Genomic DNA, 23,281 nt, shown 5'->3' with positions numbered 1-23,281 from the left:
ATACTGGCGTCTTTCAAAACAGTGCAGTACTTACAGTGTGTTTCCAATTTCATACAGGTATAAACTGCCATTTTGGAAACACGGATTTACAACAGAATTATACAAACAATGCGAGTAGACTAAAATTCCTTATTAACACTCATACAGCAGTCTGATTGTGAGAAGGGGATTGTTAACTGCTCCTGACACGTGAGATGTTCGACCTGATGATGGAAGAGTGCTCTATGCTCCGCCTGAAGAAACCAATTCTATTTCCCCAAAGGAAAGTAGCTGTGGAAATTCAACCTAAGATTTTTGTCAAGTAAACCACAAAGAATCAAACCTGATTTGTTTTGCTTTGTTTACCTTGCAGGATAGGTAGAGATACCTATTTAAACCAGAAGATGAACACTTTAGGTGATAGGCACTCGAGAAGACACAAGGTTCCAGTGGGCTAGTTATCAGTAACAGGCATCACACCTGGTGTTAGCAATCTGCAGAAACGTGGACACATCAGGTTTTGGTAACAGGAAGTATTTATTTTGTTAATTGAGCAACACTCAAAGATTCAATAGTCTGAAAATAAACATATGTTCATTTGACATTTGGCCAGGATGGGATGTGGAAGTCTAACATGAAATATAGAAGAAGCAGTTCAAGACTGATTGTTGTGATGAAGAAAGTTGTATTTAAAATAAAATTAAATCATGAATTGGATCGTCCTCCAGCTGCTTTCTTTGTCATTTCCTCTCCAGAAATTTCTTATTAGTTCCTGGAATCACTTGGGAACTGCAAATCTTAACTATCAAAAGATCTTTAAGAACAAAGAGGTACATATAGGGAGAAGGTCATTCATGTGATAGGACTTTATCTTTGTAGATCCTTCTTCCCTTTGGTCTCTGGAATTCATATGTCTTAAATCTGTGGTCCAAATATATTTTTGAAAACTGTTTGCAATTAGATGAATACTCCTCTGTTACTGTTACCAAAATAAATATTCCATGTTACATATTAAAAGAAAATTAGCGTTCAGCTAGGGACATAGATTTTTCAGTTAAAATGACGTGAATTTGGCTTTCTCTTTTTTCAGAATTATTTTACTTGAAAGCACATTCTTTTGATTAGAAATCTATTTGCTGTCTGTTGCTTAGAAATGTCATGGATTTTATTAGGTGTTTTAAATGTAAGCATAATTAATGCAATAAGGCAGAATCAAATCTGTGGAGAAAGGTGTTTCTTAAAAATTTCTGCTAGTGAAGTACTGATAGTAAAAAAGTAAAAGTATTCATCAGCACTGCAAGCCCCGGCCAACCTTCAGTCTGATAAGCGTGATGTGGAACTGAGCATCATGCCGCACTGGAGAGCAATGGGGAGATACTCCAAAGCTCAATGTGCAGAGCGCAGGCTCGAGGAAATGGGAAAATGTTGCCACAGCTTAAGCACTTGGTGTATTTCGGGGTTACTTCTGGCTTCCTGCAGACCGAATTCTTCTTTAGCCTTGTGCAGGGGGACGGGGAGGGAGGGGAACGTAATGGCTTTACCTGCCGTGTGCCTCAGGCAACTGCTGCGGGATGTGAACCGATTCCTTACCAGGCTGTGCAGTAGGGAACTCGGCTGCGTCTTGCAAGGGGCGGTAGTAATGGGAGCACTTTGCCTGATGTTATGAGTGCTCCAGGAGATATTTTGCCAGTCAAGAACCAAACTTTCTGTTGATTTTCCTGTTTCTTGTTCCTATGCCTAGTTGAGCTATATGTTTCTGTTTTATGAACTCCTAGGTACAGAAACATATTCCAGTCTTTTCACCAGGCCACAATAAACCCTGAGACAAGTATCCTTATAAATTCAAAGAAACATTTCAAATTAGTTTGTTTTTCTTAAAGCCAATGTTGGGTAGTAAGAACATTTGAAGTATTACACAAAGTAAAATGTTTGTAGGCTCAGTAGAGCCTTCACCTGGGTGTTTCCCTCACATTAGTTTGTTTGGAGAATTAGTGATACGTTTTCCCCTAAGTGCGTGCAAATAAAAACCTTAAAGTCTTCATTTGCTCTAAGAAGAGTAAGCATTTAGAGTTAGACTCTAGTGCTGATTTTAAAATTTATATTCTGAATTAACTATCAGTCTGCAGTGTCAAATGGTCTACAAGGAAGTTGTAATTATTAGCTTCTCTCTGAGAATGAGTATATCTAAGATATGCTTGTGTTCCTCTACCTTCTATTATAAGAGATATCTGTTAGTGACTTTTACAAGTTTGGATAATCCATAGGTCCAAACCGCACTGTATTAACATTTCTCCTACCAATGCTGAGGCTTCATCCCCTCAAGCCTTTGTAACAAAAAATTCACTTCTTCATAACGATCCTTTTCAGCAACAGAAACTGAACCGATGCTGAAAGAGGAAGTGTTTTTTAAACCTGCTGTTAAGCAAGGAGCATTCTTTTCAATATGGAAGATTTCTGTCTTGGTGTGTATAGCAGCTTTGCCCTCAAGAGGTGTGCGTTCAAGTGGGTGTGTTTCTGGCAAGTATAGTGGGTAGTGTAGAGGTTTACAAAGATGAACATTTATTGGATGCTATGTTCTTCCAAGTTTGTTAGAATGAAACAGATCTGAATCTTATATAAAACAAAGGAACCAAATAATTTCAACTAATCAAATCCTTCATTTTTTTCTCAGTCTAAACATATCTTTAACCATAAGTGCATTGCTGTTAAATAAGAACAAATGCAGCAAAATACTCCTGTTCTCCTCTTTTTTTCATATTCTAGCAAAACTGAAACAATATAGGTCTACTAAATTAATAATAGGACAAGGATATGCTCTATTTCAGTCACAGCAGTCAGCTAATACGTCTGAAAATATGTAATAAAGGTACAGCAACAAAATGTTTCTCCCTCGGTCTCTAAGATACTTGAATATGTACTGGGACTTGAACAAGTTAAAGAAACACATACAACTGAAAGCAAATCCTGACAAATAGTCTATAACTTCCTTTGCTTCCAATGAGAAATTGGCCTGTGTCTGCAAATCTCCGGATTTGGCAGCTATACTTAATTCAGTTTAAACTCCCACTGGCATCAGCAAAAAATTACCTGATTAGGGATGCAGAACTGGATCTAAGATAATAGCATATTAAAATTCCACTATCAATTCAAAAGCCACTAATGGAAATTAAATCCCCAACATATAGAATGTTCAAAGCAGTTGAACAGTTTTCAGTGTACATACTCAAAATGCTAAACAATAGTAGCTGTTGCGCGTGTGGCCATCAGGAAACACAGCTGTGCTTTTTTGTGTTACAATTAATTACTTCCGTTGTATATAAAATTGAAAGTATTGGTACTCTGGGGCGGAAAAAGGATATCCTGATACACTACTCCTATTTCCTTACCAAGGCCTATTGCTGAATGTTTCACCATTAATTCAGTTACAATGAATCATCCTGCATTGAATAAAGGAAGGGTGGTTAATTGTTATGCTAAAAGCTACTTTTTCTTTGCTTTTTCACTCACCTACATTTTTATCTCATTTTACTAGTTTCACATGTGCCCTCCTTGATAGTAATTGTTCGCTTTCAAGTACTTGCATTTAATAATGAAAGTATAAAATAGATGTTTACTTAACTATCCTTTGACTTAAAGATTGTTCTATGAATTTTTTTATGCTAGGAGATCAGAGAAAGCAGAAGACTTTGTCCTTTAAAGGAATGAGTAAAATCTTCTCAGCTTAAGTATTTGTGGCCAGGTTTTCTGAAGCTGGCACGCAGAGATGTAATTTATACCTTTCCATGCCAGTGAACTTCCCTAAGCTGGAAGGGGATGAGGATTCTTACCCAGAGTTAGGGAGGGGTAGTAACAGCCCAGCATTTCTGTGTTACGCATTCTTCAATTTTTTTTGTAGGAATTGCATAGGAGCAAAAACTGTTTGAGGTTCTACTAAACAGTGCAAATCTGGACCCTAAGGATATCACTGCCTTTAATGCCTACTTTTTAGTAACACTGACTCTTTGTTTTTAGAGAACTTCTGAACAGAAAGCAGCTTCCGTGACTGCTTAGGAAATCAATGAAGTCTCCAATAGCCACCAGCCACGTAAGTCTATAAAAGGTTGATAATGTGTTATGTATTTGCTACTAAGTATTTAATCTCTACGGGTGCTCCTCCTAACCTAAAAGTCTGTGGTTGTATGCCTAGGTGTAATTAACACCACCAGACCCTTTCCAATCTATTTTAAGATGTGTAACACAAAGCTGAGTAAGTGATGTGGGGGAAACGTGGAGTCCTTCAGTGTGAGCACAGAGGAATTATGCCAAATGAACCGAAATTTTTGCAAGTTTGAATTCAGTCTAGTTGGTGTCACAACAATGTAACAGAAGCATGGCAACTCAGAAAAGCTCCCCTTCCAGAAACTGGTTTGCATAATACAGATGGCAGAAAATCACCATCCACATAAACTACAGCCCTGTTCTCCTTTTCCTGCAGCAGCTGGCACTGGGAATGGGAATACAGTCTCAGAGGATAACTACACACTATCATTATTTCATAACAACACAGTTTAGATGCAGGTATCCTAAATTTCATGGGATAGCTAGAACCTGAATCTCTCTGGCCAGCACTATCACATTTCTTGCAGGGATTTTTTTGGCCAGAAGTATGTGCAGCGTAGCACAGATGCTGCATAGCATACATACAGTAAAGCAGAAACTTCCAATTAGTGTCGTATATATTGTGTATCCACAATAAATCTCAGTAGATCTGGTATTTCCAGGATGCAGCAGGCTGACTGAACACACTCACACTAGCAGCATAGCACATTATATTACTCTTTACCCCACGTGGTTACAGAGCTTACATGCATGCGTAACAGTAACTCTGGTCAGGCTTCCACAAGTGGGGAAGTTGTAGGGAAATTTATGATGTCCTCAGAATCACTACTGGGAAGAATTTCCAGGAAGAAAAAGAAAATGGGTCAGGGAACATGTAGGCCTACTAATGACATTGGGTACTGTGGAAGAACATTTGGTTGTGAAAGAATATATTTGGTCTTTGTTTATAATGCAGAGATAAAATTTTTGTTCCTGAATGTGTATTTTTTTATATGAAGCCAGACTTTGGAAAGTGTGCCCTTCTTTCTACTCCCATATCTCCTGCGCTATCAGAAGTCTAGAGATGTTACCTCATAAAGCACAAATACCTAAGTGATAACAAGAACTAGGTCTCTAGGTGCACTCAGTTTAACGCATTATTATTATGCTATGTATAGTAAATGGACTATATGACAACAATTTAGGCTCAAATTGTTGCAGGTATGAAACACATCCACTTAAAGAGAATCAGGGGCTCCGTTCTGAGTGTTCTAATCCACATACATGTTCCATACATGCATACAGAAATGCTTGCATTCATCAATATTAAGAATTCTTTAAATCAAACTAAACCTTGATCCCAACATAATTTTCCAGACTATGTACGATTAGAACTTAAAATAATTAAAATCCTGTAAATCATTCTTTTGTTCTGAAAAGAGATCCTTAATTATGGTTATAGATATTTATGAAGCTTCATAAAATTCCCAAACATCCTCTTTAATGGACCATAAGAGTAAAACATTCTAGAAGAACAGCAAGTTTCCTAGCTTTCCTGTAGCAAGCAGTATTCGTTCCATAAGCACTAGAAGGACCGTCACACCATCACCTTTATTCAGTTTGAAGTTGTACTTTTATCTATATCTTCTAATTAAAAGAAAAATAAGTCATTAATTCAGTTGCAGAAAGGCCTCAATTCTTTTTCAGTATCACTACACACATTAAAAGTGGAAGCAGAAGAATTTCCATAACATCTTTGTCATTAATGAAAATAATCTGAGAAAATACTTTTGTAGTGGAGGCAGATTTATTAATGATACTTTATGCATACTAATTTATTATTCCCTAACAGTTAAAATCTGGAAACCTTTAAAGGAAAAACATGGCTTGTTCAAAAGTTTAGCTTTGTTCGAATAAAATTCTCACTGCTTGTCCTTATTACACAAAGTCTTGTGATTCAGTCTGACAGTCCTTATTAGTACAACTCACATTTGTTACTATTTTCTTTTGATGTAATCTTCCAAAGAGGAGGAGGAACTGTATTTTTAACAGCTATCTAAGGGCATGTTTTATAGGCATACAGCACAGAACTTCTGCCTGAGCATAATCTGAATCTCATCCATAACTCTCTGATTTGGCTGAGAGAACAAAGCATTTCATTGTGTATTCAATAATGGTTTCAGCAATCTTATTCACACATTCCTTCCTTTCTTAATCAACAGAAACTGGCTGAATTTAAGATGCATGATTGGGGCGGGGAACAATGCCAAAGCCTATAGTTTTGAAATCACCATTTTCTTCAGAGCAAATCATAATCTCTCTTCTATTAAGAATCCCTTAATGCAACACTTGTCAAGCTATTTTGTACCATGTCCTTTTCTGATGAACTTTGCTCTATTCACTTTTTGCACCCTATTAGCTGGCACAGTGCTATGCTTGTGCCTCTATTGCATCCACTTCCAACAGCCGAACTCTTCAGGGACCATAACGTGCAGTTTAGGAACCACTGTCTTGTCAAAGGTTAAAGGTCAGACAATCTGAAAAACATCGGGTTTGAACTAATAGAAGATTGTGTATGTTCTGTTAACTCTTTTGAGTTGTGTTTTTCCTTATCCACATTGTAAACAGAAATTGGGGCTGTAAAACAAAATCAAAGTGCACAAAAGTTGTGATTCCTGATGCTGTACTTTGTAATGCCATCTAAAGCCAAGTCTGTCCATTTATCCTGTGAGTTCTTAATTAGGTTTAATATAATTAGTTGCACTTTCAAAATCCTGCATTCCTGAGGGGTGTTGATTAGGAATGCACAAAATGGCTGTTTTTATAAGCCACACTGTTCTATGAAGGTATCCTTTCATTTGGAAGTATTTCTTGGCACTAGAGCTCAGTGAGGACGTTTAAAATGTTTTGTATATTATTTAAAGTCACTTCTGCTGAGAAATGGAAGAACACCCACCTGAACTTATGCAGTCAAACTTTCTTCTCAGATGCATCGAAGTAACCTAAGACAGAATTTACCCATTCCTTATAAAGTTACTATAAACAGTATTTGTTGACACAATAAGGTCTGTGACTGTACAAGTCTTGCTAAGTTACATGTACTCTTAGTACACTACATCTTTTAAGCTTACTAACATTTGTTTGTTTAAAACAGCGTTGTTTGGTTAATAAAACATTCAAGATTGATATACAATAGAGTTGAAACCAGTGCTTTTAATTTTTATTTTCAGGTCTGAAGTAGAGAGTACAAGCTTGTATATGCTTTCTTATCAATATTATGTGGGAAACTATAGGCTTGAATCCACATGCGGGTCCCCTGATAAGTTGTTTGAGATAGAAAGCGGGCTGGAGGATTATAGGTACGCGATGGAATTAGCTTGACTACAGACCCAGTGTCAGACCCGCTGATGGAAAATTACAGAGATCAGACCCGATGATGGGAAATTACAGAGAATCTGCAAGTCACCAGGAGGAGGAAGAAAGGCGAGAGATATCTCGGCCTTGAGAGCAAAGAAGAAAGGCAGGGATATCTCTCGGCCTTGAGAGCAACCGACAAACAAGAACAAGGAGTTTAGGCACGAAGTACAGAAATAGACTGTTCGTTAAGGAGGTGTCGCAATCCGTATGAAGTAATTGTTGAAGCTTGTTTACAAGAGCATATAAAAGCGCTGTGACTTAAAAATAAAACGGAAGCTTGCTCTATCACTCACGTTGAGTTGGCTGCTTGCTTTCCTCGCTCGCCGCAACTGGCGCCCGAACAGGGACCTGAAAAGGACTATTTCTGATGCGGCAGCGAGAGACGGAGACGCACTGGCAGACGGCGGCCAGGGGGCAAAAGAGGAGTCGATTTATGCATCATTTCTGATACGTTCCGACCCTCCGGCCTGGATCCAACCTCGGAATTCAAGAGGGGATCCGCTTTCCGCAGTTGAAGCTAACCCGGGAGCGAGAGCCGTACAAACGACGCTGATTTATCCTCACATCGGGCGATGGAGGTCGAGGTAGCTTTTGAATTATTAAAGCGCTTTTTAGAAAAGCGGGGAGTAAGTCAGTTAAAAGACTTGTCAGGGCTAGTTGCAGTGGGCAAAGCGAAAGGGTTCTTTAAAGAACCGGAGTCGATCTTTGAAGTAGAGGAGTGGAGAGCTTATGGTGATTGTTTGTGGGACTTGGTGATAGATGACGATAAGACAGCGAAAAAGCTAATGAAACCTTGGCGGGAAGTTATTAACTGTATGAAAAAATATAAAACTGAAAAAAGATTAGCAACAGCCGCCTCTGATCGGCTAGACAATTGTGACCCCAATGCTGGAAAGATTGGAATTGGCTTAGGCTATCCTTCGCCTCCCTTCTCGGGGATCCCAGTTACCGTACCTCGAAAGCCCCTTATTCCTCCTCCTCCCCCTCCTCCTCCTCCTGGTGGATCTGTAGAAACTAGCGGAGAAGGAATAAGCTTGGGAAAGGGAGGTGAAGATATTGAAAATTTATGTGATGTAGTTTCTCCGGTGGAGGAAAATAAGCCGAGCACCCCGTCTAGTCACCGTTCTGTGCCTAGTGTGCGCAGCCGAGTTGACTGGCGGAAAATCGGGTTTGAGGCATTACAAAATGGGGACCTAGAGACCGCTGACTTGTTGGCTCAGGCTTTCCCTGTCATCTATCAACCGGACCCTGCTAACAATCAAAATTTATTCGCACACCATACTCCTCTTGATTGGAAAATCTTGAACCAGCTGAGAAGTACGGTCAGCGAATCGGGTGTACACAGTGAGCCGACCAGACAGATGCTAAATTACATTTGGGGAAGCGGGCTGCTTTGTCCCGAGGATATTAAAAACATTATGAAGTTCATACTGACACAGTCGCAGCAGCTTTTATGGCAGGCTCACTGGCACGCCCTATGCGATAGATCGGCAAACACCCAGCGCCAGCAAAACGATCCGCTAGCAGGAGTAATAGTAGAACAACTTATGGGAATAGGACCCTTCTCGTCCCTAGACATGCAAATGCAGACAGGCCCTGATGTATTAAGAGAATCAATGAGGCTAGCAAGGGACGCCTTACAGCGCGTCAAAACAGCACCAATCACCCCTTCTTACATGTCGATTAAGCAAGGGAGGGAAGAGCTTTTTGCCACATTTGTGGATCGAGTTACAGAAGCGTTAGATCGTACCGACTTACCTGAGTTTATGAAGGGCCCATTGCTGCGTCAATGTGTTATGGAAAACTCCAACCAAGCTACTAAAAGTATTTTAATTACACTTCCCCTAGACGCAGGCATTGAGGTGATGCTTGAACGCATGAGTCGAGTACCTACCGGTCCTCAAGCTATGTTAGTTGAGGCACTGAGGGAAGTTGGGCAGGGAATGGTACAGGTTCAACAACAAGTTTGTGCCGCTCTCGCCCCATTGGGTCCAGCTAAAAACCCTAACAGAGGGCCAGCTACTTTTAGATGCTTCCGCTGCGGAAAAGCAGAACACATGAAGAGACAGTGCAGCGAAGCTAACTTATGGTGCAAACACTGCCAGGCTCAAGGCCACAATACAGCTGCCTGCCGGCGTTCGGGAAACGGGAAGCTGAGCGCCCGGGGTCGCAGCGCGCAGGCACCAATTGCGGCTCCAGTGACTTCTCAGCACTCCGTCACCACGCCACCAGTCGTGCCGAGCAGCTCCGGCCAGCTTCCAATTTGCAACCCGCCACCAGAGGAAGCCTCGGCTTGGACTTGGCAACAGCAGTAGATGTCACTTTGATGGACACTCGTCCACAGAAGATCGGCATGGCTCACAGAAGAGCCAGTATGGGTCGGGCAGTGGCCGCTCAAACGGGAAAGTCTACAGCAAGCCCATATATTAATAAAAGAACAATTAGATCAAGGACATCTCCGACCGTCGACAAGCCCCTGGAACACCCCTATTTTTGTTATCAAGAAAAAGTCAGGGAAATACAGGCTGTTACATGATTTACGGGCAGTAAATCAGCAAATGCAAGCGATGGGGGCTTTACAGCCTGGCCTTCCAAATCCAGCCATGTTACCAACTGGTTGGCATTTGCTAATTATCGACTTAAAGGACTGCTTCTTTACTATAAAGCTGCATCCTCAGGTTACCCAGCGATTTGCATTTACGTTACCAGCAATCAACAGAGAGGGTCCTGACTTACGTTTCGAATGGACAGTATTGCCACAAGGCATGAAGAATAGCCCTACTCTGTGTCAACTTTTCGTAGATGCTGCATTAAAAAATGTGCGGCAGCAATGGCCGGACACTATAATTTACCATTACATGGATGACATCTTGTTCGCGCAACAACAACCCTTCTCGGCACAGCAAGAATTATATTTACAGCAACAGCTCCAGCTACACGACCTAGTAATAGCAGCAGAGAAAGCTCAACGTTCGCCAGTATGGAAATGCCTCGGATGGCGCATCAGTGACTCTCAAGTCAGTCCACAGAAACTTACGTTACTCACAGCAATTAAAACCCTCAATGATGCTCAACGGCTGTTAGGAGACCTACAATGGCTACGGCCAGTAGCCGGAATCACTAATGATGACTTGGAGGTTCTTCGCCCTATGTTAAAGGGCACTGACCCTGCCGTGCCGGTCCGACCGACTGCCGAACAAACCTCGATGATACAACGCCTCAGCTCCGAGATCGTTCAGAGAGCAGTAGACCGGCTGGACCCCGATCTCCCCATCGATCTCACCATACTCCATGGTTCTACTCACATTTTGGGTGCACTTACTCAGCGCAAAAAGAAAAAGGGGGAGAAGATAAGGGTGTTGGAATGGATATTTACAAGCCTACAGCCGAAGACAAGCCTGCCCTACCTGCAGCCATCACGGACCAGGCATAGGGCTAGGAGTTAATCCCAGAGGCCTTCAGGCCAGGGAAATATGGCAAATGGACGTTACGCATGTGTCAGAATTTGGGAAACTAAAATATGTTCACGTTACTATCGATACTTATAGCAAGTTTTTATGGGCAACAGCACAGTCAGGGGAAAAGGCCGTCCATGTTATACGTCATTTAACAGTCTGTTTTGCTGTAATGGGAACTCCAACACAGGTTAAGACAGACAATGGGTCAGCATACTGTAGTCAGAAGGTTAGGAAATTTTTACAGGCATGGGGGGTACGCCATCTCACGGGCATTCCACATTCACCCACAGGGCAAGCAATAATTGAGAGGGCGCACCAGACTCTAAAACAATATCTAAACAAATTTCGAGACGTAAAAGATGTACAAGAACGGCTTGCAAAAGTTTTGTTTGTATTAAATCACTTGTGCATATTTGCAGAACACGATAACCCTCCTGCGTGGGTGCATGGAAATGATGATAGGAAAGAGTCAAGACAGGCAGTAATGGTAAAGTATCGAGACCCTTCCACTGGTCTATGGCAAGGGCCCGTAGAAGTCAAATATTTTGGTCGAGGTTACATGTGTGTGCTTACCCCCACAGGTCCAAGGTGGATACCCAGTAGATGGGTAAAGGCTATGCCTAATGAACAGAAGAACGAAATCTGCGAAGTGACAGGAGACAGTGAAGACATATGACTACACCGGCAGAGGTAGCCAGGATACGGATAGAATGTCCCCAATGCAATAAGTGCCGACCCTGGGTACTAAGAGAGTGTCATAGCTGTCAACAGCGCGGGTGGGTAAGAACCCATCGAGCTAGGAGGTGGTGTGACAGTTGCTACTATCACCCATTACAGACATATAAGGTCTTAATTATCGCAGGCCACGAAATAGAGGGTTCTAGACGATATGAATTGCACACCCTTGACTGGATTAGACAAATCAATAGTACTCCCGTTAGTCATCGTAAGTATCGTGATAAGAAACACCGAGGGCATGTACATACCGCCCCAGCCAAAACAGAATGTATGGGTTACCCTGGCAAATCTAACAGGCCAAGATTCCATCTGCCTATCATTGTCATCGCCAGGAAATCCCTTCTCCACCTGTTTGGTTGGAGTGCCGGTTGATAATTGGACGCTAGTGATACCACAAAATACACCACACTTAGGGAGCCTTTGTGATACTCCCCAGAATTGTGTGAATAATTGGGACGGTTGGGCAGTCCATCGCCCTCAAACTAATCTCGAGCCACAAGAGCTTGAGCTATTGGGTTCTTTGTCAATGGATGCTTGTTTATACTTTAATTATACGGGACGAAACCAGTCTCTTTCTTGGCCTGTGAATGCCACCCTAAGTGTATATAAAAATGCCACTGCTTGGTGTAACTACACCTCTGCAAATATCTCACGCTCTAGCAATATGCCTATTGCGCTACCTGCAGGTTTGTTTTTAATTTGTGGAGACCGGGCTTGGCCTGGCATCCCGTCACATATAAAGGGAGGGCCTTGCTCTATAGGTCGCCTAACACTTCTTACTCCTAACACTTCAATGATTTATCAACATTATAGAAAGATGAGAAGCAAAAGGAGCACTCATAAGTTTGAGGACAGCTGTGACTCTACAGCTGAGTTTTGGAATCCGGCAAAGATCATAGCTGCTTCCTTCTTGGCTCCTGGAGTTGGTGTTGCTCAAAGCCTCACGACATTAAACAAGCTAGGGTGTTGGCTAGCTAAGCAAACAAATGCCACATCAAAGGCATTATCTGACTTATTACTAGATGTAGGCTCTGTAAGACACGCTACGCTGCAAAACCGCGCAGCCATAGATTTTTTGCTTTTAGCCCAAGGACATGGGTGTGCTGAATTTGAAGGGATGTGTTGCATGAATCTATCAGATCATTCGGAATCAATACATGCAAGTATTGAGAGCTTAAGAAGGAGGGTCTCAGAACTTAGGGAGGATGATCCATGGCATTGGTTTAACAGCTTGTTTAATGGATGGGGCATTGGCAATTGGATTAAGAGTATTTTGCAGATGGGACTAATGATATTTATACTGTTTATCATTGTATTAATGTGTGTTCCTTGTATATCGCAATGTATGCGACGAATGATGGAAAGAAGTATGAGTGCCGTGTTCCTTTCTCAAGGAATAAAAGAAAAAGGGGGAAATGTGGGAAACTATAGGCTTGAATCCACATGCGGGTCCCCTGATAAGTTGTTTGAGATAGAAAGCGGGCTGGAGGATTATAGGTACGCGATGGAATTAGCTTGACTACAGACCCAGTGTCAGACCCGCTGATGGAAAATTACAGAGATCAGACCCGATGATGGGAAATTACAGAGAATCTGCAAGTCACCAGGAGGAGGAAGAAAGGCGAGAGATATCTCGGCCTTGAGAGCAAAGAAGAAAGGCAGGGATATCTCTCGGCCTTGAGAGCAACCGACAAACAAGAACAAGGAGTTTAGGCACGAAGTACAGAAATAGACTGTTCGTTAAGGAGGTGTCGCAATCCGTATGAAGTAATTGTTGAAGCTTGTTTACAAGAGCATATAAAAGCGCTGTGACTTAAAAATAAAACGGAAGCTTGCTCTATCACTCACGTTGAGTTGGCTGCTTGCTTTCCTCGCTCGCCGCAATATTACATGGCTGAAAGCTGTCAGCTGTTCACATGCCATACTAATAAATATGCCCAAATCATAAAGCTTTAACTGTGTTTGCACATTCCTTTTATTACTAGACCGTTTTATTCATGTTGGCACAGATAATCCATGCAAGGTAGTTACTCACACCTCATAAACCACACTACATTCTGTTTCTGAAATAACTAGGAACTTAAGAAAAAATATATATCTAAAAGCAAGGGCACTTGTGGCATCAAGTCAACATGTCAATATCTTATAAAACCTAGACTTCTAATATGACCACTGCAGGCAAGAAACCACTCAGTTTCAAATTCTGATGTTTATAAATACTAAACAAATATCTGCTACCGGGAGACAAGTATTGCAAAAAAACATTAGCGTGCCCATCATTAGACACAAAGGAGCGTGTTCAGTACTGTGGACATTCACATTATTAAACGTAAATACAAATAATCTTTAACAAAACATTTCATCCAAAGTACTGACCACTGAAGGACCAAAGTAAAATATTTTTCCTTATTTTGAACTGATTTTAGAAATATGTAATGTGTAAATCCAATATAGTAAAAACTAGCTTCTAAAAAAAAGAAGTCACAAAGTGGGTTTTTTTTCAGATAATAAAAGCATTCTTCTTTGGAAACATTTAATTTACCCTGTTCTGCAAAAAGAACAGAAAAAGCGAAAAAGCGTTAAGATAATTTTTGAAGCCCTTGACTGAAAGTTATTGAACACTTTTTAATGAGATAAAAGACTGGTCTCGTCATTTGATCATTCAGAGGTACAGTATCTTTGTTTCATTATGTAAAACCCCACAGTAATTAGAATGAAAAGAAATATTTAGAGGAACTTAGGACTTGTCCCAGGCATCTATTACCAGACATAAAACATGAACAAGTACACACTATTCATCTTGCATATTTTTGTACAGCATTTATGTTCAGTGACAGTTGAAGGGCCCTATTCTGAATTATATATATCTATATCTATGCATCTTTCCTCCCTCCATATCACAAAGGTGACATGTGGCAGAAGAGTATCAGTAGTTATGTGGTATTCTACCCCTGTGAAAGTTAAAATACTACATTATTATTCACAAATTTCTGGTTCAGATACGTGCAAAAATTATATCTTAATATAGATATCAGGGGCAGGTAAGTGGATTCCCTATTTTTGGACCACATTATGAAGCAGCACAAGTCAAAACAGGAAATTTATTACATGATAATCCTCAGGGTATCTCTGTTCTTCATTCAGAGATATCACTGTACCTCATATAGCGATATGTAAACTAGCTTTAATCTCACTTGCTCAGACACCAGCTGGAGTCAGGGCGTGTGTTACAGTGCAGGTTATATGTCCAAGGAAATTTTCAGGGCTTTCTCAAGTTAGTTCGGCTCCCACGGAAAAGGAAATTTTCAGGACTCTGTCAAGCTAGTACAGCTCCCACTGAAGTCTGTGCTGCTGCATTTTCACTGTTGCCTCTCCACAAGCTAGCTCAGCTCTGCTTACCTGCATTGCATTCACCTTTCTGCAGTACTGACTTCAAATTTACTCAGTTGGGTCCTGTATACCCCTTGCTCACCCCTTCTATATGTATTCATACTGTCTGGACTGTTGTGAGCTCCTTGTACCCTCATTTCTTGCTTCAAGCCCTTTCCCTGACTGTAGTGAGTCATCCTGGCTATTGCCCCCTCTGCCCCACCCCAACTAACATGTCAACTTAGTGAAACTGGCCTTACTTAGCTATTCCCCCTCTCCAACCCCAGCTTCAGTAAGGGCTTCCCTTCTCCTCAGTGCCTCACCTTCTCACACTAAACCAGTGGCCCCCAGAGCCCCTACATCCTAGCTGCCGCAGGTGCTCTCCCCTCTCTGATCCAACCCTCCCTTCCCCTGCCCACAGAGACCCCCTCTCCCATGCCCCTGTCCACCCCAGCAACTCGCAGGCTGACCCGGGCCACTTCAGCTGGCACTCTGGGCTCCCCGGGAATGGGAAGAGACCCCCAGCCATGCTGCCTACCACCATCTCTGCACAGACTGTACCCCTGCCTAAGCTGCAGCCCTCCGTCTCTGACCAGCTCCTAAAATGCTTTAGCCTCACACCACCAGTGAAGAGGGAGCTTTTAGGAACATTGAAGGGGAAGGCGGAGAGGGAGACACACAAATACGCACACACCCACACCCACACTGATTAGAGAAGAAAGACCTCATCAAATTCTCCTGAGGCATCACAAGCCCTAGCATTCTGCGTCCTCCCAAGGAGTCTGACTCCCCATTCTGATGTTGGTAGTAAGAGACTAGTCCCAGTCAGTGGGTAACACAGAAATCTTCCTAAAGAATATCGTCAATGCAGTCTTAGTATATAATATGCTGATATGAATTCTCTTAAATAACAGAGAATAATAAACACCATTTTGTTCAATGTCATTAAAAAATTAAAAAGAAATGTAGAATTGTCTCACTGTTATGAAAAGGTATTTAATGAAGTCAAATATGAGTGAAAAAATATTTAACTTCCATGATTACAATTTATTCCTCTAGAGAATATTATGAGCCAGATCTTTGGATTTTGTTATCAATGGAACCATATTCACACCAGCCCAGCACCAACTGAAAACAGAAAATTTGTTTGCTATAGGAAAAAAAAAAAGGCTTTGCATGTAATGTACTAGTGTTTTAGAATAATTCATGCACACAAAAATCTGACCCTGTAGCACTTAGATCAGATCACTGCTAAGATCAGTGAGAACTAAGATGCCTACTGAATAAATTCAGGTCATACATGTCAAAACTGCCACAGGCAGTTCAGGTTATTTTTGTCCAAGATGCGGACTGCCTGCAGCTAACTTAGCTCTCATTAGAACTCCAAATTTCTCTCATTCCTCCCCCAAGCTTTGGATAGTTTTTCATCCCTGAAAAGACACACCCATTTTCTTAAAATGGGCATTACCCATAGGAGGGAAAAGGCAGACAATGCTACATCATTCTCAGTGTTTTGAGAAACACAAGGTAAAACAGGGAGTAGATGGCACCAGAATGTGGGCCACAGAATGCATCCTCAGCCTCAGAAATACTAATTCAAAACTGTCAGTACTGCAAGCTGTCAACACACACATCATAATCCTCACTTAAACAAATTAATAAAACTTGAATAGTGATCAGACTTTCCATTTTAACTCTATTTTCTGTCAGACAGAAGTGCTGACTCCAATACAAGTCATTGATATTTAAAATTAAAAATTCAAAAATATTATCAATACTACAAGTATTGCTCTTTTGAAAAAAAAAGGTTTTTAAATAACTGTTTGAACAACTTGAAAGTTGTTCTTAAAATATTAGAAAAGGTGACTCTGTGGTTATCCTAATTGTCAGAGCCTATCTGCTGTTTTACAATGGCAAATAATACTACAGTTCAGGAGGTGCTGCATTTAAACTAGCAAAAGTAATAAAGAGTATGTGCCTGCGGTGTGATGCTGCCTTTTGAATTCTTAATCCATGCTAATTTGTTATGGGAAAAAAATAAAGAGATGCTGTTTTCCTAAATATGTGGCGTAGAGCAGGGAACTTTTGCAAGCTATCTCTCACCTCCTAGCTGTGCTAGATGGATGTGTGTCTTCTGTGTTCATCAATGTGAAGGTCCAGCTGTAGATTCCTACCTCCCATCGATATCAATGGGAATTAGAAACCAAAGCAACTTTGAGTATCTTTTTTTCACAAGAGGAAAGGAAAACTGGTTTGGAATTAAAAGCTGGGCTGTCCAGCCAGCTCTATTCCATTCAATGTAAGAGCAATTTGGAGAAAGCCAGTTGTCCTTTTCCATTATGATTTGAAAATGAACTAACCTACTGTGCATGTATAAGCCAAGTGCACTAGCAAGGTTGACCCAACGTGCTTTTCTCAGTCTTACTGGGTTATGGAAGGAGTTAATTCTGTTTCCACTTTATTTTCAAACTAAGTTGCGGATTGTCTCCTAGGCTTCCCAGCTACATATGGATTTGAGGCAGACTTCTTATTTGGAAAGAATCTAAAATATTTGATGCTATGAGGTAGCACCACAGCATAATGGAATAGCACTCACTTTTCATAGGGGAAACCCTAACCTATTTATTTCCCTTTGAAAGCTATGGCCCTTGGTTCTACAGATTATTGTACATGTGGCACTTATTCATTCTTGTTATGAAAGAAAATGACATTACAAAAGGACTTTTCCAGTTGTTCTTAAACACTAGTGTGTGGTCTCAGCAGTAAAACTGCTGTGGGTAGTTATTTGAAACTGTATTTGTGCATTACTTTTTATATTACAGTTTTTAGTTAATGTCAATATTTTCCCCAACCGTTGCTCTAATAATGGACTAGTTTGTTTGGTTTTGACTGTTCATTCAGTAGGTTTTGTAGGAACCTTGCAAAAGCATGTTCTGCATTTACGAAAGAGGTTAAATTTCAGAAGCATCAACTTCCTAGCTTTTACCAAAAGAAATGCTAGCCGTGGTTATCAACATTATAATTGCCCATCAGTTATCTGTTTTCCCCAGCGTTACTGACTACCAACTCTTCTTTTAAACATTGATGGCATGAGCGTGCTTCTTGCACAGTGGCTTATCCTTCTTGGAGTAGAATGGCTGACCTTCCAAATTCACATGGCATACCTAAAATTAATAATAAATACAATCAGGAATCATTACAATAAAAAAAAAGAAAGAGATAGACAAAGACATGATTATCAATTTCAACTGTATTTCTTTTCTTCCCACACATCTCTGGCAGAAAAGCATCTGATTTCCTGGATCAAAGTGCATGCCTTGGTAGATTTCCTACTCCATGTTGAGGTGAGGCTCTGGTTTGCATCAGCTCTCCTCTCTGTACTTTCCTGCCACTGCTACCCAGTAAGTTCACTAGTTTCCATTAAAATGAAGTCTGGGTACACAACCCCTTAGGCAGCTTCAGCATGTCCCAGAGGTGCCTGTGTAGACCGTCAGAGGATAGTGGCACAGTCGTGCACACACAGCTAGCTCAGACTTTAAAACCTAGATTCTGATCCTTGTATGATATTAGAAGAGCTCTGGTGAGGTGCCATGGTCCCAGGGGTACCATCCTGCCATGGTACCATTAGATACTCATTCCTCTTATTACTTTGTCTTGGTTTGTGTGCTTCTGTCATCAAGGAGTGAGTCACTCAGCCAGCCAGTATCAATGAAAACTAATTACTTATTCTTACCAGGTTATTCTTCAACCCATACAGTTCTCTGCCTGGCTGCATAAGTGCTGGTGTTGACACAACAAAGCATGTGGGAATGCATGGCCGAGGCAGGGCAGCCTGGGTTTAGATCAGCTTAACTGCCCTGCAATTGTACAGAGACCTACACAGGGTAGTGCAACACCACTTGCAAGGCCAGAGTTGACTAGAGCTACTTAAGGAAGTCAACACATCAGAATCTAGGAATAAGAATAAACGTTGTCCCTAATGCTTATGGCAGGCTTAAGACAATGAGTGATAACATCACTGATGTGCTACTGCAAATGGAGGGAAAATCACGTGAAGGGATATGAGGATAGCATGTTAGAAGTTAGAGTTATGTGCTTATTTGCATTTGACTTAACCCACTGAAAGCAATAAAGCTAGCTCCTAACAACAAATGCTGTGAAACCTGCATTAACAAAACTGTCACCTCCACAGAAAATTGGCTTGCTAATTTAAATAAATACGTAAGAATGCAGTTAAATGAACAAGTAAAAAAGAACACAAAATATTCAGAGAAAGTGCCTTTTATAAGTGACTAATAGCTGTTAGTTGGTGAGGGAAACTTGCTGTCTTAGTATTCCTTTCTGTGCTAGAATTTCAAGAGAGTTAAATTTCCACAGGACAATTTTGTGTCACTCACTTCCATGTACCCTTGAAAGACCAGCAGGTACTTTAGCTTTAGATGTTTATAAACATTTCTATGTTTTCTACTCTTCAACCTACACTTTAGAGTTCAACAAACAATAGAAATTGTCACTGTCGTTTTTGGTGTGGCCACCATACTATTTTTAGCTAATTGGAGGTTCTAGATATTATTACCTTAGGAATAATAAGTTGTAGAGCAGCACAGCTGTATTAGAACCATATGAAAAGTACTGTTTATCATATGGATTTTACTACTTTGTGTGCAGAGTGTGGGAATATGGCCACACTGTATAGCTGTACACACACCACAGATTGATGAGTTTGACCAACTTCTGTGCTAATTACTATTCATTCTCTCTAAACAGATTCCTTTTTGCAAGTTTCAACAAGCATCCTGCATGGAAGTACAAACTGCACTCCTTTGTAAGTAAGATTATGGCTATGCTGTTCAGTATGGTGTTAATTTATTTTAAATCTTGCTTTATATTTATTTGGTAAACACTGGAAATAATAACAGCAATAGTGCTATGTATTACTGTAGGTACTCTCTAAAATTGGATGTTTTATTAGAAAGCACTCACTTGTGATGGTCAAATTTAATAATTCTAGTAAAAGTTTACGGAGAGAAGAGGAGAAGAAAAACCTCTCATCCTTCTCCATCTGCAAGCAAAAAATGAAATTCAATCCCTCTGCTTCCTTAGGCATATGTTAGTCATTCCTGCTTTCAGGTCTTCTGATGTTACTTCACAATTTATGAGTATAGAGAAATGAGACAGTATTTGGTATAGAACCTACAGCGCAAATGAAGCAGGTATCATGCCAAGTGTGTCCAAGAGCTTCGATGAATTTATCTCCAGCTTCCACAGGAAAATCACAGCCATGGCATTTTGTGCTGAACAAAGCAATATAATCTAAAATAAAACAAAAAGCAAACTTAGAACAAACTCTTAACATAATCATATTAAATCCAAGAGAAATAGAAAGTTTCCAGAGGATTAATTTTTGATTCTTTTTGCTCAGAGTTTCCTACTACATTCACTGAAACACTCACACTGAAAATTTGCTTCTTTTCTTTCATTATTTAAATACAAACTCACTGCAAACACCCCCTTCAGCACAACAGCTGTCATCACAAACATAGAAAATGAATGAAAAAATAATGAAATTTGTAGTTATTTTTCTCCCGTTAGTTTTAAATGAGCTTTAACGTATGTGGAAGCTATTCATAAGGACAAATATGGCTATACAAAATACAATCTGATGGCAGTGATTGTTACCTTACGGGTGGTGTAGAAGCATGGTTTAAGTCTCCATTACTGGATTTATTTCTCTCTGTATTAAGAGAGAGTATTATGGAAACCCCATACTGGCTGGGTAATACATCTTCACTTTGAATATCAAGTGCAATTTGGAAACACTTGACACTGGAAAAGGTTAGCAGAAATTCTAAAGGTATATAGAATTCATGAGAGGCATTAGAGGTTATGGCAAAACCTCCAATTTGAAAGGGTAGGTGCCAAGTCAGTCATGCTGTATGGTTTCCATTCTTCACTAAGAGTTACTCTGATTTGTAAAATTTGATTTGCAAAATTTGATTTGTGCAACCATAAGGAAGGAATCTCCAGAGAGAAGTAGGCCAGAAGCTCTTTAAATGGACAAGGCAGGGCTTACAGAGGGAATACCACTTAAACCTTAACCTGCTTCCTGACCGTGTCAGGCAACTCATTTGCATGGCAAGCACCATTTATTAAACCATATTACCTTTTCCAGCGTTTGGGGAAACCTGGTCTTTTCCTTTCTTAGTTGGCAAGAAGCAGTTCATTTGTTGCAGCACTCAGAAAATGAAATCTGCACTACCATGTGTTGCACATCTGAGCAGAGCTATCTTTTCATATATGTTGGTTGATCAGTTTTAGGGCGGGGTAGCAGTATCAGAGGTCATAATTCAAGCGACTTAGTAGAGAGAATGTGGCCAGCAACCCACACATATTGTGTAGAAGTGCTACCAGAACCCTTCAAGAAGAATTTTTCACCCCATAATGTGTAGATTTCTAATGAGCAGAATCTACCAGGAAAAGGAGGGGGACAGGGAAAAAAAGTGTAGGGAGAGATATGGAAGGTAAGTATCATAATATGTAAGGGAGAGAAATGATGTAAGGCATTCTGGACATAGAGGCAAAAGACCAGGGCTCTGCCAGTCTGTCATATAAAGCAGAGAAAAATACAGAGAGAGAAACGTCGTCTGGACAGGGTGCTGGGCCATCTTGTCTAGACTGTGCTCTTCCCAGAAAGGCTGGACTAGATGATCCCTGAGGTCCCTTCCAACCTGTGATTCTGTGATTCTGTGTGTTTCTGGAGAGTGGAAACAAAATCCATGCTGGATGGGTAACTGATTTTGTTTTGTTCATCTGCCGCTTTATTCTTCTGTTGCTTCTGTACAGCACGAAGCACGTGATTACTGAGCAGAACTGCTCAGTTTGCCATACCTTTCTCACAGTAAGGTTCCCCATCCTCCATGTGAAAGAGGCTATTCCCAAATGGCATCTTACAAGCAGCACAGACAAAGCAACTTGTGTGCCAAGTCTGTTTTAGGGCATGCATCACTTCCTGTAAAACAAACAAACAAAAATCTCCAGCAGAATAGCATGCCCTGTGACTACCTACGGGAGAAAAATACAAGGCAGAGATGCTCTAAATGTTCCCCTTCTGTATCAGCCAATTCCCAATTCCCCTCCTCAAAAGAAAGAAGTATGACAGAAATTGGGCTCCTTTGGAAACGGAAGAGGAAACAGGACTGCAAACTTTCCAGAACAATGCATTTGCCAAAATGAAGCAATACAGTTCAGCCAGCTGTTTGTATCAACATGCCCAGTCACTGTTGCAGGAGAGATTCTGCACAAAGATTCTGATTACTTTCTCCTTTGTTTTGACACGACTAGTATGAACTTTTCAATGAAAGAGTATGATTTGTTAAATAAATTTTAAAGAGTAATTTTCTCTCTGAGACCAAGAAATGCGTGCAGGGGATAAGTGATTGAAGTCTGATGTTTCAAAGCAAGTTAGATTATGTACTGATTTCTTTAAGCTTCTTGCAAGAACCCTTCACAAACTAATGTGAAAAGCTAAAAAAATCTTAGATTTTAACTTATGTGATTAGTGCAAATGAGCCTGTGTGTCTGTTCCTAGGCCACATATTCATCACAAACACCCAAATTCTGTGCAACTGATATTCTCACAAACTGAATATCCAGATTTTGTCAGCTTCTTTCTTCTAGCCAGTATGGAGCAATCTCTATTACTGCTTCATTCTTATCTTGTCATACAGAAGCCCTCCAAGTCCAAAAGCTGCTGTACTGAACTCTGATGCACGCTTACCTGCTAATTTGTCAATCTGACTTATGCCCAAGGCGATGTTTGACAGCGCATCTCTGTCAAACAGTCCAGATTTCAAAGGGCCAGCTGTGTAACTGGTGTAAATTAATTTAACTTTGTAAACTTTAGTGAAATAGGATTTACACCAGCCGAGAACCTAGAACCTATTTTATGTTGCTTCCAATTATATACGTAGACTCTGATTCTCTTTTAAAGATCATTTTAAATCTCCACTGACTATGACAAAAGGGATTGAAGTCATCTTCCATGCTTTCAATCCAGTGAATAGACAGAACAGTCTAATTTATGTTTGCCATATATCTCATTAGAGAATCACCATTTGAGATTCATTAACTTCTGTTACTCTTTGCAAAACAACTACCACTGATAAATAGGTTTGGATCCATTTATGAACCTCACTGAAGTAAGAAGCAAAAACCAGATTGAGAAATCTTATTAATATAAACAG

The 23,281-nt window shown here is 40.5% G+C and overlaps 1 protein-coding gene and 1 long non-coding RNA gene across 2 annotated transcripts in view; one reads left to right on the top strand and one right to left on the bottom strand.

Annotated features, from left to right (window-relative positions):
• Positions 1-23,281, top strand: part of LOC142064603 (uncharacterized) — a 69,098-nt gene that overhangs the window by 2,526 nt on the left and 43,291 nt on the right. The window contains exons 2-4 of the long non-coding RNA XR_012663163.1: positions 3,991-4,063; positions 18,321-18,382; positions 19,806-19,863. This is a non-coding gene — a long non-coding RNA (uncharacterized LOC142064603). The remainder of the gene's footprint in view (positions 1-3,990; positions 4,064-18,320; positions 18,383-19,805; positions 19,864-23,281) is intronic.
• LDB3 (LIM domain binding 3) overlaps positions 13,557-23,281 on the bottom strand; it is a 131,560-nt gene continuing 121,835 nt past the window's right edge. Inside the window, exons 16-18 of the mRNA XM_075109755.1 lie at positions 21,927-22,047; positions 20,236-20,351; positions 13,557-18,202 (exon numbers count right to left, since the gene is read on the bottom strand). Of these exons, the coding sequence (XP_074965856.1) occupies positions 18,113-18,202; positions 20,236-20,351; positions 21,927-22,047 (327 nt within the window). The 3' untranslated portion in view covers positions 13,557-18,112. The remainder of the gene's footprint in view (positions 18,203-20,235; positions 20,352-21,926; positions 22,048-23,281) is intronic.

Source organism: Phalacrocorax aristotelis, chromosome 14, assembly GCF_949628215.1.
Source record: "Phalacrocorax aristotelis chromosome 14, bGulAri2.1, whole genome shotgun sequence".
Classification (NCBI taxonomy): domain Eukaryota; kingdom Metazoa; phylum Chordata; class Aves; order Suliformes; family Phalacrocoracidae; genus Phalacrocorax; species Phalacrocorax aristotelis.
Note: the sequence above shows the minus strand (reverse complement) of the source record. Positions and strands in the feature narration are given on the sequence as shown.